Below are 14,103 nucleotides of genomic sequence, written 5' to 3'. Positions count from 1 at the left end.
CTGAAACATTCAGAAAACACATATATGTCAATACGTAGGTATTTCATTTAACCTTGACACAAGCACTACACACATGCTTCAATATATGTTACACTGGTATGCTCCAGCAAATATGCATCAATATTTGAAACCTGAAATCATGATGGCTGCTTGACAGATAACATATTAAATACAGGTATCTTTTACTGATAATGTAATCAAAATTGTATTCATGTCTTGTAGTCATATAGGTTTTCATCTGCCTACTCTGCATCTTGTATTTCCTCTTACAGTCTCCCAATCCCATCAATCATGAAAGACTATCTCCTATACCGCTGTCTGACTCACACAACAACAAGGTAAGGTAGATTCATTGCCTATGTGGACTGTCACACTGTAATTTTTGGCTTTGAATGTATACTTAGCCGAAAAGTTTGATTCCTTTTTCAGGGATGTCGATCAGGTTTATTTGCTTCCGGGTACGAATCCGAGTTCTTTGATTTTGAGTATCGGTCGACGTTAAGGCCCAATCCGATACTTCAAAAGTGCATTGAAAAAAATGAGGAAGAGCGAAGAAGCAGAACCAGCATTCCCCATCATTTTTATTTTGTCCACCTTATTTATCATTTAAGAGAACACTTTATAGTATTTTAATAGTAATAATAATAACATTAACTTCTGGGATGTTTCCAAAGATTTTCCAAGCCAAGAAATATGACAAGAGCTGTAGGTATTAGGGAATGTCATACCTTTACAATCATGCTTTGATATAAAGTGTCATCAACAGCTGATTAAATTATGCTTCTAAACATAAACCAAACACTGCCCTGCAGAGGTAAAGAGCAGGTACTGCAGTACATATTGAAACTCGGAACAAAACTCACCTGCTCAAACCGAATGTCAGCCCCCACACAGTAACAGAGGTTTGGCTGTGTGTTTCAGCAGTTTATTGAGTGATATGCATTACATTTTATATAAAGAGTGATGAGTCATTAACACCTACGCAGAATTAAAAATTTTTTTCTTTTAGTGTGCGATTTGCGCAGCAATGCGTAGAGCTACATCTGTGTTTCCTTACATGATCTTAGGAGGCAGAGACTCTCAGCAGTCTGTTCCGTCTTTCCCCTGCGAACCCTTTCACCCCCACCCCCTTTAAGGTTTGTGCATTGTTTAGTGTGAGTGTGCATGTGTGACTTTTACTGCAACATCTTAAAAGAAGCCTTGCATTTGCATCAAACTAACTTGCAAGAAAGTAATTAATGTGCACATTTGTAAATAGAACCCCTATAGTTCAAAGTCCCTTGCAGCTACCTTGTTTGCTAAAAAGTCTTTATTTTTGCTTTGATGCAGATGCATAACTCTAAATAGACAGCACACTCTTTTGAAGTTATCTTCCCATGTACTTGTGCATCTGCTACAAATAATGCATGATTCTTCTGGCCATCTTTCATGTTATTTATAGCTGGCATTAAAAACTTTGTTCATTAATTCATCTTGTTCACCAGCATTTCCCTCTGCTTCATCAAGCACATGGAACAAGCCTCAGGGGTCATTCAGCTTATGCCTGAAGGGCCCCTGAGGCATCTCAAACTCTGCCTTTTCAATAATGCAAAAACTTTTCCCCAAGGCCCCATCGCCAACATCCGATAGAATGGATCGCAGAAGCCCCGTAAATGTCACAACAGCAGCCGATGCGGCAGCTGAGGACGGAGACGACACCGGCAGGAGTAAGTGTGCATCATAAAGACGTCATGCAGACATAAATAGACCCGCTGCCCAAAGCCTTGGGGAGTACCGCCACCCTCTCAAAGCTCGAGAGAGAACGAGCACATGCTGATACTGAACCTCGAAAACTATTCCCATTCCTCAAACTTTTTATTGTGTGGCCACACTTGGGATTTGATACAGCAATACAAAGTCCGGCATACTGAAGTGACAAGAAAATTATAAATAGCTCAAATTTCTTTTTTTAAATTCTTTTTTATTTTTACTAATTTAAATCTGACAGATGTAGTGTACATTTGTATTCATCCCTAAATAAAGTGGCTTCTCCAAACTCCTAAATATTAAATATAGTATACTAGTGAGTGATTTCTTTTCTTTTTTTTCTTTTTGTTTGCCAATAGTGACATTTTTGACTAATATTGATGTATTAGCCAAAAATGGGCAGAGAGAGAAAGGGAAGTGACATGAAGCTACAATCCAGGGTCAGGAATCGAACTCCAAAGACTGCATCAAGGACTAACAGCTTCTGTATACAGGATGCTCTCTCAACCTCTTCTCAACTAGTGCATAATTTAATCTTAACAAAAACCCATTTCCAGATGTTCTCTGAAAGCCTTGGAGGTTTATTAGAAAACATCATCATGAAGACCAAAGGGCTGTGGAGGACCAAAACTGACATAATTAAAAATAAAAGCAGAAATCTACTGTATATTTTTTGTTTTTCCTTTTCCTTACATAAGGAAGACAAGTCAGAGGTTAAGTTGCAAAGTCAATTGAAGTAGGTTTATTTGCAAAACAGAATCTCACAAAACAATAGCCTATCACTGTCGTATTATCATTCAACAAATAATTATAGTCATTAGAATTGTGGTTTAATGTGAAAATGATGAAATTCAATTCATAATGTGAGCAAGCTCCAAAAAGTGACATGTTTGGGAATGTTACTTTGTTGGTTTGACTAGTGTTTCCTGTCAGTTCTCTAAAAGCATCAATTAATATTAATATATTTGATAATATGATTGGGTGGAAATATTTTGCCTTTTTTAGGTCCTTGTTACATAAACCTGTGGACTGAAGTAGCCTCTCCTATTGAGATAAGTTATATTTTTAGACCAGTGTTTATGGTGCTCTGACAGATTTCAGTAATAGATGCATTTCCAGATGGATTGTAATGGCCTTGAAACATAATGTTTTTGTCACTTTCTTCTTATTATAATACAGCATATATACCCAAACTGTCTTGGTATGATTTTGACTCCATTTCATCTAACCCAACTGCAAACCCACTAAGACACAAATAACGCTGAAGGAGACTGTACTTATAATGCTCACAAACAATGAATTTACACCATTTGAAAAAGACATGGACATATTTTTCTGACATTTACACGGGAGACCAACTGGCTAGAGCAATGAACTGGCTGATTACTCTTTTGTTCCTTTGGTGGAAATGAATGTTATGACCTGGAACTATCTTAGTGGCCACCTTGATCCTTTCCTTAAATAAAGGTTATAATTCTGGCTACAAGCAGCATTCAGAAGGTGCATAATTCATGGAGCTGTCTTTAGTTATGGAATATGACACAGTTTTGTTTTCTCTATCCTCTTTTGCACCTGCTTTAAAAACAAAAATAACAGGAAGGCATTCTCACGTACAAACCTCAGTGCCAGTCATATTTTTTGGCACCTCTTGGAAAATGTGTAAGAAGTCATAAAATAACACCGACATATTTAGAAAAATCCTACCTTTAATTTCAAGCACATTTATTCGCTGAAGAAGTAATTATTTTTCCTATTTTTATAAAATTGCTGATACCACACACTATGGAACCCTGGCAGTCAATACTTTTAACAACCCTCTTTTTGTCAGTAACACAAGAGCTAGTTTTTTCCCATAACATTTCAAAAAGCTGGATTAGGTAATGGTAAGGTAACTTAAACTATTCATTCGAACATGTGTTTATAAGTGAGGGGGTGTACATGCATTAAAATGTTCGCTAACAGCCACAGATTTCAACTCATGCACATATAAACATATATCCACTGGTATATCACCACAGAAGTTCATATTCACACACACACCCATGCACACACAGCACAATTATATTATATATGTGCAGTGAACAGAAACCCAGACATTGTCCTGGGTCCACAACAAGAAATATCCCTTCTAGGCAAACTACAGCAACATATACACACACACACACGTACGCCCACACACTGTCCTCAAGTCTGGATTGCTTCTCCACATGTCTCCAAGTGTCAGTCATTAGATGTAGTCGGCCACACTTTTTGGCTGAGCCATTATATTCTCCTCCTAACAACCCTCCTGTTTGTTAACACTCCCTCTCTGCTAGAGAAGATGCTCCAGCGCTATGGCAGCCTGTCAGGAAAGCTCCACATGATTGAGCTGGAGAAGGACCCTGCAGCTCACGGTTTGGGAATTAGACTCGCAGGCAACGAGGAGGGCTCCAGGGCACGAATGAGTGTCTATGTGGAAGGAATAGACCCGAATGGGCCTGCTGGTTTGGATGGGAGAATACATGTTGGGGACGAGCTACTGGAGGTAAGGTCAATAGAAATGGGGAACAAATTTAACTGAGATGAACAAATGGTCTGAATCTTAGAAAGGGTACTCTTATCACAAAAAAGAACTGTAGCAGGAGCACAAGAAACATAATTTGAGTTTGATATATGAATTTGATAACTTTCCTGTAAGTGGTGGATGAATACAAAAACCATCCATTTCAGACTTTTATCTGGAAAAAAATTGGAAAACCTTTTCCATTCAAATAAAGTAAACACTATTTTGAGCTGGTCTGTCATATGAAATCCCAATAAGCTAAGCTTAAGATTTTGTTTGCAGAATGACATTAAATGTTCAGGGGGTATGGAAAGTTTTTCTAGACAATTTCAATACTTTTATCCTTACAATAATTATTGTTGCACATAAAATCAAAGGGCATTTTGAAAAGGCATATGCAGAGTTAGTCAAAGAAAAAACAGAAACAAACTCAAGGGTTGTTTCTTTTCTTTTTTTTCAGATAAATGGCCAGATCTTGTATGGTCGGAGTCATCAAAATGCCACCACCATTATCAACAACGCCCCGTCTAAAGTCAAGATCATTCTCATCCGGTAAATAACCTGTTATGTGCATTTACACACCCGCTATTTCTGTCAACAAAAAAAATCACGTTTTGATGAGTTACTCTTAAACAACTTTCATTTTAATAGAAACAAATCGGGCCAAATGCTGAAGAGAATCAGGAGAGAGGATGAGGACACAGTGGACTCTAAGACGGACGCTGCAGAGGGTGAATCACATGGCATTGACCATGTCATCCTACACCAGGTACAATACCTTTCCCCCTCATAGATGCATCTGTTATCCAAGACAGCCACATCTCTCAAATAAGGCAGTAGTTTCACAAGAAAGTAGCCTGATACCCGAAGGCTCTACTTCCCATTCTACTCAGTCACTCCAGGATTCAGAAATAAACCTGCTGTCTGAGAGTGAAACACTCTGCTGGATGTTGGTCAGAAAAGAGCTTTACCTATAAGGCAAAGGATTTTAAATACCATTCTGGACTTTCAGGGAGTTACTGAGTAGAAAACTACTCTTATGCATTAGAAAACTGTCTGTTCACAACAGTAATATATTTATAAAAACAGACTGGTTTCTTAATATACAGAAAAGCATATTGCCTCAGTTTTTTCATTTCTTTCTTTCTTTCTTTTCTTTTACAATTACACCCCTAATTATACACAGCTGAAAAACAATGTAATTTCCTGTTTTTCACCTTGTCATGCAGATTGCTTCACAAGGATTTGTGAATGAATGTGTCCATCTCTCTTTAAAAAAGTGGAAGTGAATGGAAATGACAGCAACTCTCCCACAAGGTGGCAAAGCCATGTAAAATCACACAGCAGATTTTCCTAATGTGTGTTGCCTTCAGAGTAACTCAAGAACAGTCTGTAAGGAGGCCTATAGAATGGGTTTCTCCTGCTTCCAAGCCTTCCATTACAAAGTACAATGTGTCCGATTCACTGGTGAAAAGCTCTGGAGTCTGGAGCTTTGGGCATGTGATCTCAAGTCGTGCCTCTCTTTCTGGTAATCCAGTGGACAAGGCTGGATTTGACAGATTAGTGAATACACACATCATGAAGCAAGAAGAGAGCTCTCCCTTGTTTGACAGATACCATGTAGAAGACACATCGAACATATAGAAGAAGCTCTGCAAGTCACAAGTGTGCCTGATTATGCCATTAAATGTAAGAGTAAATTTAGACAAATACAGAAATTTGACCTAACACCCGCCAGCATGCAATTTGCCTGCAAGAATAGAAAATGTAATTCACTGATGTCCGTATACTGCGAATGTGACCCTTTAACCTAATAGCTCATGTGTTCAGCCAGGTTTGTGGTACTAACTATTAATAAACCCTACATTGGCAATCAGTTGCTTGGAACCCAATCAGTCAATCCCTGGTGAAAATGTTGTGGTCTTTTTGTCTGTTTCTGCAGTCTCAGCTATATGCTGATTTAATTACCCTAATAAAGGTTTACGGTACAGTTTGGTTGAAAAATACTCACTGCCTTGCTATTTCAATTAATTGTGGGGACCTTTTACTGAAATGAAATGTGGCATGCAAACCTACATATGTTTGCACTGCTGTCTGAGCAGCCTCTCCCTGAATAGTGCAATGTTACTCAACATTATGCAAAGTTATGCGCTTCATTTTATTTGACACTAAGCAAATTATTTTTAAAAACCCAGTTAAATCCCTTCAAAATCAGATTCAGATTTGGTTCCTCTACCTTTTTTCTTGTTGGCAATGTTTTGTCTACCTGAAAAGATCTTATGGAGATGAAAGCAACATTTACATATAGTAAGTCAAAGTGACACAGTCGGATTTGTAAGACTTACAAATCAGACTGCGACACATTTTTGTCCCAGTGGAAGTTGTTACAAAAACCTTTGCAATTATTCATATAAATTATTTTTGGCTAGCTTTTCCTACTTTAAAAATGTGTAGAGTTTCAAGCTCTTTATACATTTGGTAGAGATACCCCAAAAGACTTGCAGCTGCAACTGCAGCAATAGGGACACAAAATAGAAAGTATTGACTAAGGGGAGCTAAGTACAAATCAATGTCAGGTTTTACAAATTTGCATTTTAAAAACATCTTTAGTGTCCATGTCTCTCTGGTTCACAAATGTGTACTTTTTGTTGTTCTATCACATAAAGCACATTTCATTGTGTGTGGTTGCAAATAACCACAAGTGGAAATATATATATATATATATATATATATATATATATATATATATATATATATATATATATATATATATATATACACAGTACAGACCAAAAGTTTGGACACAACTGTGTGTCCAAACTTTTGGTCTGTACTGTATATGAAAAAAAAAGAACTAAAATAAGCACTGCAATGCTTATATGTATATACTGTATATATACTGTATATATGTATATATATATACAGAATATACTGTATATACAGTATATAAGTACATATATTTACACGTACTGTATATATATATATATATATATATATATATATCTTATGTATATATATAAAAATATATATTTATATATTTTATAAATATATAGAAATTTATATATATAAATAAGCATTGCAGTGCTTATTTTAGTTCTTTTTTTTTCTCCGAAGAGTTTTTGCGGCGCTAGTGGCTCGTATTTTTTCTACAGTAGGCAGACAGGAAGGAGGGTGAAGAGAGGGGGGAAGACATGCGGCAAAGGTCGTCGGGACTGGGAGTTGAACCCGCGACGTCCGCGTCAAGGACTAAGGCCTCCAAACGTGGGGCGTGCTAACCCCCTGCACCACCACAGCACGCCCTGCTTATTTTAGTTCTTACCTTGTTCATTGCTTTATGAGTTCCCAGAGTTCTTTCAACACATAGGTTGCCCATTATTTCATCATGCTTTATAATTTATCATGCCGCTCTAATTTGACGTGGAATTACTCATTAATCAAAATAAAGAGCTGCTGATAAGCAGCTCATTAAAGTATAATACACATAATTGCAGCTTCTGATTTAATTTTTGTGGTCTGTCTGTATTTGTGGAAATATTTGCTTCCGATTAAACTCCAAATGGTCGTTGCAGTTTTTTAATGACATGTCATCATATGTTTAAAAGCTTTCATGTATTGCCCCAGGCAATTATGCTGATACTTGTCCACAGGGCGTGTTTGATTTTTAATCACTTTAATATCTATTGCACACATCCTCACTTACATTTTGCCTATCTTACATTTTCTTCCATGCTGCCATATGCAGGAAGGCAGGATAAAGGTTGGAGACCGAGTCGTAGCAGTGGGTGATGAACCTATAGCCGGACTGTCAGTAGAAAAGGTTCAGAAACACACACTCTCATACAGATTCTGCCACGTACGCACTCTTCAAGGTCAAGTTGATTTAATGATTTATGACTTGCCTGTCCTCTTTGTATTCAGGTGTCCAGTTTGATTCTCAAAGATCCGGTCACTGTCAAGCGCTCCATCAGCCAATCCAAGACTATCCCTTTCTTATCTTCTCAGTCTTTCCCTTCATCACTTTCCCATCACCCCCACCTTCCTGCTGTTTCATCTGAACCTCGTCCCATCTCTCAGTCTTCTTCTACGTCCCTCGGTACAGAGCAGACCTCTCCAGAAGAGTGCTCTCATTGGCCAGCTTCAAGTCCTTCAACCTCTGACCCCCGGAGCTGCCCAGTTTTACCTGGGAGGGAAACTACCATAGAAATTTGCAAAGAAAACTTAGGCCTGGGCCTCAGCATCGTAGGAGGATGTGACACCCTTCTGGTGAGAAAAGCCAGGCAGTGTCTAAAATATACATTTCAGTAATCAGCTTTTGCTGTTAAGGTTTTATAATTATGTTACAAAATTTAGAAGGAAGTGTTGTGTAATCAAATTTCTATCCATTCTTGATTACACACAGTAATAAAGTCTTGCAGCAGCCAATTAGACTGTCTGATTGTCCACATATTTTGGTCTTTTCTGTAATAATGAGGGAAGTTTTTTATTTTTGCACCAGGGGGCAGTAATAATCCATGAAGTGAATGATGGCGGCGCAGCACAGAGAGATGGAAGGCTGCAGGCTGGAGATCAAATATTAGAGGTATAACAGAACCATGTGTGCAAATACACAAGACTCCACTGGCTTCTGTTGCACTTTCACAATCTATATCATTAAAGTGATAGACCAATACACAGTAATGCCCAATATAGAAGGATAATACACAGTAATGCCCAATATAGAAGGATAATTCACTGTTTTCAAATATTTTTTAACAAAAAAAGATCTGAAATGTGTGACATACATATGAATTCAGCCCCTGAACAAAGTGCAGCCAGTTCCCCTCAGGAATGACCAAATTAGAAAACAGAGACAATTCAGTTTGAATCCAGATCTAATGCCATTCATGCCCTAGAGTGGCCCAGTCAAAGTCCAGGCCTACATGCAATTGAGAATTTCTGGCAAGACCGGAAAATGCATATATACAGATACTCTCCATTTGAACTGAGATTTAGATATTTTGCACAAAAGAATGTCCTAAAGTTTCAGTGTCTGGATGTAGATGTTTAGAAGAGTCATTCCCTCAAAAGATTTGCAACTGCAATTGTAGCAAAAACTGGTTCCTCAATTATTGACTCAGGGAACTCAGTAATAAATACATTGAACAATTCATGGATTTTTATGTATGAAAACATTCAAAGTCATATTTATAATTTCCCGTCCAACACAAGGTTATGCACTACTTTGTGTTGGTCTGTCACTTAAAATCCCAATTTACCTTTGTGGTTGCAACATAATAAAATGTAAAATAAATAAATGGATTGTGCATTAATGCCTTTTCATTGGTTTTACCTCTTCAGGTGAATAACATAGACCTGCGGCAGGCCACACATGACGAGGCGATTGCAGTCCTGCGGCTCACCACCCAACAAGTTCGGCTGTGTGTCTTCAGGCACCAGGAGGCCTACCGGGAGGAAGACCTGTGGGACATCTTTAGTCTGGAACTCACGCCTCGTCCAGAGGAAGGCCTGGGATTCACCACCATGGGGAAGAGGTAAAGAATTAAGGTGTTGCTCCACCAGTGGCATGGATAAGCGATAAGTTTGGACTAAACCTTTGGCCATTTGGTGTGACCTATGAATGGTTTGTTAAATAAAATTGCAAATGTGACTGCGTCAGACGCCATATTTTGTACCTTGTAATAGTTATTTACAGAGAAGCAGATTTCTGAATTTAGTGCAGAGTGTGTATTTATTTATTTGAGTTTCACTCATGTAATATCTTTAATTAGATCTTGGTAGTGTGCAGGGACAGTGACAAAACAAATGTGTTCAAAAAAGATTGGGTTAACATCAAGCAACGTCAATGTCATTCTTACAGTGATAAACAAAAAATCCAGATGTAATACTTTCCTAAGCCTTACTTGGAGCTAGCCTCTTTTGCAGCCAATCTAATCAAGGAAAAGCATCAGTCATACTCTTCCACAGCTGATACATAGAACTGATAAAGTTTTATTTTTGATTATTAAAGAAAGCTCTGAATTCAGTTGGCTGTTTTTCAGGCTAAAAGTTTAGCGACAGATTGGAAAGTGAGACTGGATGCTGAATTGTCTCTTATTGGATTTATTCCAAGTAATGCATATGAGTAAAGAACATACGAAACATCATGAGCACCCTCAGGTAGGCGATGCACTCTATCACCTATCAGGTATGCAAATAATAACCCTCTCAGTATGAATTCACTGTGTCCTGCAAACGGAGGCTAGTAATGACTTTAGCATCCAATGTATCTATTAATCAGTTTTACACATAGCATTGGTGCTAAAACCTCTTGACAAAAATAAAAGTGGAAGAAAAATAATAAATGCACTGCTGTGATTTTGTGAAAGTTTTTTTTCTTCAGTTGAAGTAGAAATTATTATAATTTTTTTGTTGCAAGAGGAAATGTTGTGGTGGAACCAGGATGCCAGAGTTGCTGCAAGGTGACTTTGTTTTGGCTGGAAAGTGCTGAAAATGCATGATAAGTTTGCAAAAACTTATAAAGCGAAAGACTTGCCAATAATCTGTCAGCGGGTCAGAGTGAAGGTTAATCAAATATTCCCCAAAGCAATTTCTTTCATCACTTTCTTGTGAGGGACACATCATCTGCAAAGCAAACCTCACAGTTTCAATAAAATAGGAACTGCTTTAGTTGTTGTCAAATATTTAAAAATTGTTTTCAAAAGTGATTACAAATTTGTATTACTTTATAAGATTTTTTTTTTTTACCCAAAAAACAGTTCTCAACAATTTACTTGGCTGAACAACTTTTATAAGGTGTGTTTCATCACACATCCACAACTTATAAAGTCTCTGTTATCTGTTTAACACCATTCAGGATTAATAGGAGATTAAACTGACGTAAATATTAGATGACTTAAACCAAGACTTAAATCTTAAATGTTTTTTGCACATAAAGTCAAAGCGGCAAATGTATTTATAACAGCAATAAGAGTTTGACATGTTTTAATTTCTCCCAAAATTTAGGTTTATAGCCACACTGGTGCTGCTTCTGAGCAGAGTGTTTACACTTCCTATTAAGCAGCTTTAGACCCTTATATCTAAAATCAAGGCTAAAAACTAACTTTAGAGTTGCCTTTGACTGTTCTACTTATGATACTAACAGAAACATAACTGACTTTAGTCTAATAATTGAACTTTTCTTTTCTTTCCTTATTTATGTCATTGCAATACTCTTTAATGTTTTTATTATGTAAAGTACTTTGAATTGTTTTGTGGATGAAATATGACAAACAAATACATACATACTGTATATACGTATATATACAAAGAAACTTGCCTTGCTTTGCTTTATGTTTCTCAGCCTTGTGCTATTTAAATGTTAAAACTTTTTTATAACTTGTCAGATTTGGAGTTCTTACTTCCTTAATTCTCCTTGTCTTGTTACAGTGAGATAATCCAGCAGAGGACACAGTGTAATAAAAAAGTTCATGTGTTCTAAAATCTTTCATAAGGTGGAATTTATTAACCTTTTTGACCTCTGTTTCCTTCATATAGCGATGACACAGGCATCTTTGTGTCAGAAATCATCAGAGGAAGCGTTGCAGAATCAGACGGCAGCTTGCTGCACGGCGACCAGATTCTGTCGATTAATGGGGAAGATGTTCGCGCCGCATCACAGGACCATGCACAGAGACTTCTACAGGTCTCGCTCATTAACCTGTGACAAAAAACACAACTACTGTTTTTCGGTTTATTGTATGACTAAGTTTTCACGTTATCTAAATTAAAAGTCATTTTACCTTTTTTTAGGAGTGCACTGGAGCAGTCCACCTAGAGGTAGCTCGTTTTAAAGCTGGGCTCCAGTATTCCCAGAGGAGTAAGGTAAACTGTTCCTCTTTTGACTTGTATGGAGGAACAAACCTGCCATAATTCGGAACAAATATTTAAAGAAAGAAATGACTTGATTGTCAAAAAGAACAAAAATATTAAAAATAATTTTAAATAGTTTTAGATGTACAAAATATGGCACAAATAATATGATATTAATGTTGTTTGATGTACCTAAGTGTTAATATTCCTACTTAATTGTTCTTAAATTTAGTGTAATTACTATTGGCATTTTTTTCTTTCTTGTTTCTGTTTCAGTCTTTGTCATTTTGTCTTTCCTGTTTTTATTTATTTTTTGTTATAGTCTTTACATCTTAATATCATTAATTTATGTAATATATAATCACAATGTAAATATCTTTAATATATCTTCTAAAGGAAAAAAATAAGAAGGAAAAATAACAAAGAACAAAGTAGATGAGCGAAAAAAATAATGTAATGAATAAATATGAATCAAAATGACAGAGGAAAAAAACCATTCATATCACCACAAAAACGTAATTGTAACAGCTGATAATAAAAAAATGTAATGTACTAATCCAGACTTCTTTTGCCCAGAATAATTTTTTGTAGCATTGTTATAGTATACTGCATTATTTTAACAATATTATTTTGTGAATCTAGGAATATTTTCAGTTGTGTTTTATCCAGAGCGAAGCCTCTGACTGCTCCACTCTGACCAGCAAAAGTGGATGTGATTCATCTTTTTGCCACCAGAGGGAGACGGACAACAAAACACGGAGCTGGAGTAAGCATTTTATTTATTCAGGTCAAAAAAAAAAAAAAAAAGTGCATACACACTTTACAGTTTTCAGTTCAAAATCATTAAGTTACACAGTTTGCTCTAAACCTTTACATTTTGAAATGTTTTTTTTTTTATTCTCTTAACTGCTTCAAGAAGCTGAGCTCAGAAAAGTAACAATACAGAAGGTAAGGGGCTTCAAAATAAAAAAAAGGAATACATTTTTTTTTCAGTTTTTTTTTTTTCAGATGAAAATCAAATTTCATCTGTTTCAAAAAGGTCCAGTTTAAAAGGAACTATTATTTATATCACAAGACTTTGAGTTTACTCATGTTTTAAAGCAACAATATCTTGTCTTTATGTTTGATATCACCACAGGGTCCATGTGACACCCTGGGAATCAGTCTAGCCGGAGGACGGAGTAGTCCCCATGGCAACGTACCTCTTTTCATTGCTTCTATGGATACCAATGGACTGGCTGCCAAAACATGGAAATTAGAGGTGAGCAATGCCTGTGTGTTTTTATTTTTCTTATCACATGCTGACAAAGTGACTGATTATTGGACTCTCCTGAATGTATCTTATCAATCATTTTGACCTAAAATTTTTGTGCACAGACAGAAGAGGATATGTAGAATATAATTATATTAATAGTTAAAAATTATGTTGTTTGGTTGGTTCGCACTAAGATATGTTTTAACCTAAAAGAAATGTACTGTGTCAAATGGACTGGGTCAATCTGACCTAGGAGTCAGGAAGGAATTCAGATTTGGAGAGATGTGAAATAACAATCACTAAAGAGAGGAAAGATGTTAGTTTTACGCTGTTGTGCAAGAAAGTTCTGGCACCCGACCTTTCCCCTGCTCACCTGCAAAAGAACCGGGCCATGACTTGGGAAAGAATCTCTGTTTGGACAGAAAAGGAACAAACAACTTGACTAATAGTTCTTCTGATGGAGCAGATTTGATTCCAGGAAGTAATCTCTTAATTCTCGGAACTTCTAAATACACATCCAGTGTAAAATGGAGCCAGAATTGCTGCACAAATGGAGGGGAGTAACGCCATTGGTCGAAGCTTCCCTATACACACACCAGTAGAGCTTGGACTCTATAAAAAACTGATGTCAGAAGTAGAAGTCAAGCGATTTTGGATTTCTGTAACGATGTAAATGTGATGTTTTGGTTCCCCAGATGTGCATTAAATCTCT

The 14,103-nt window shown here is 36.8% G+C and overlaps 1 protein-coding gene across 1 annotated transcript in view; it reads left to right on the top strand.

The window, feature by feature from the left end:
- LOC116720168 (multiple PDZ domain protein) overlaps positions 1–14,103 on the top strand; it is a 63,703-nt gene that overhangs the window by 40,475 nt on the left and 9,125 nt on the right. Inside the window, exons 25-39 of the mRNA XM_032563298.1 lie at positions 273–338; positions 1,068–1,136; positions 1,607–1,706; positions 4,062–4,270; positions 4,749–4,840; positions 4,940–5,057; positions 8,031–8,105; positions 8,207–8,551; positions 8,784–8,867; positions 9,626–9,819; positions 11,822–11,969; positions 12,077–12,148; positions 12,806–12,902; positions 13,053–13,084; positions 13,275–13,397. Coding sequence (XP_032419189.1) covers positions 273–338; positions 1,068–1,136; positions 1,607–1,706; positions 4,062–4,270; positions 4,749–4,840; positions 4,940–5,057; positions 8,031–8,105; positions 8,207–8,551; positions 8,784–8,867; positions 9,626–9,819; positions 11,822–11,969; positions 12,077–12,148; positions 12,806–12,902; positions 13,053–13,084; positions 13,275–13,397 — 1,824 coding nt within the window. The remainder of the gene's footprint in view (positions 1–272; positions 339–1,067; positions 1,137–1,606; positions 1,707–4,061; positions 4,271–4,748; positions 4,841–4,939; positions 5,058–8,030; positions 8,106–8,206; positions 8,552–8,783; positions 8,868–9,625; positions 9,820–11,821; positions 11,970–12,076; positions 12,149–12,805; positions 12,903–13,052; positions 13,085–13,274; positions 13,398–14,103) is intronic.

The sequence above is a fragment of the Xiphophorus hellerii genome, chromosome 5 (genome assembly GCF_003331165.1).
Source record: "Xiphophorus hellerii strain 12219 chromosome 5, Xiphophorus_hellerii-4.1, whole genome shotgun sequence".
Taxonomy (NCBI): Eukaryota; Metazoa; Chordata; class Actinopteri; order Cyprinodontiformes; family Poeciliidae; genus Xiphophorus; species Xiphophorus hellerii.
Note: the sequence above shows the minus strand (reverse complement) of the source record. Positions and strands in the feature narration are given on the sequence as shown.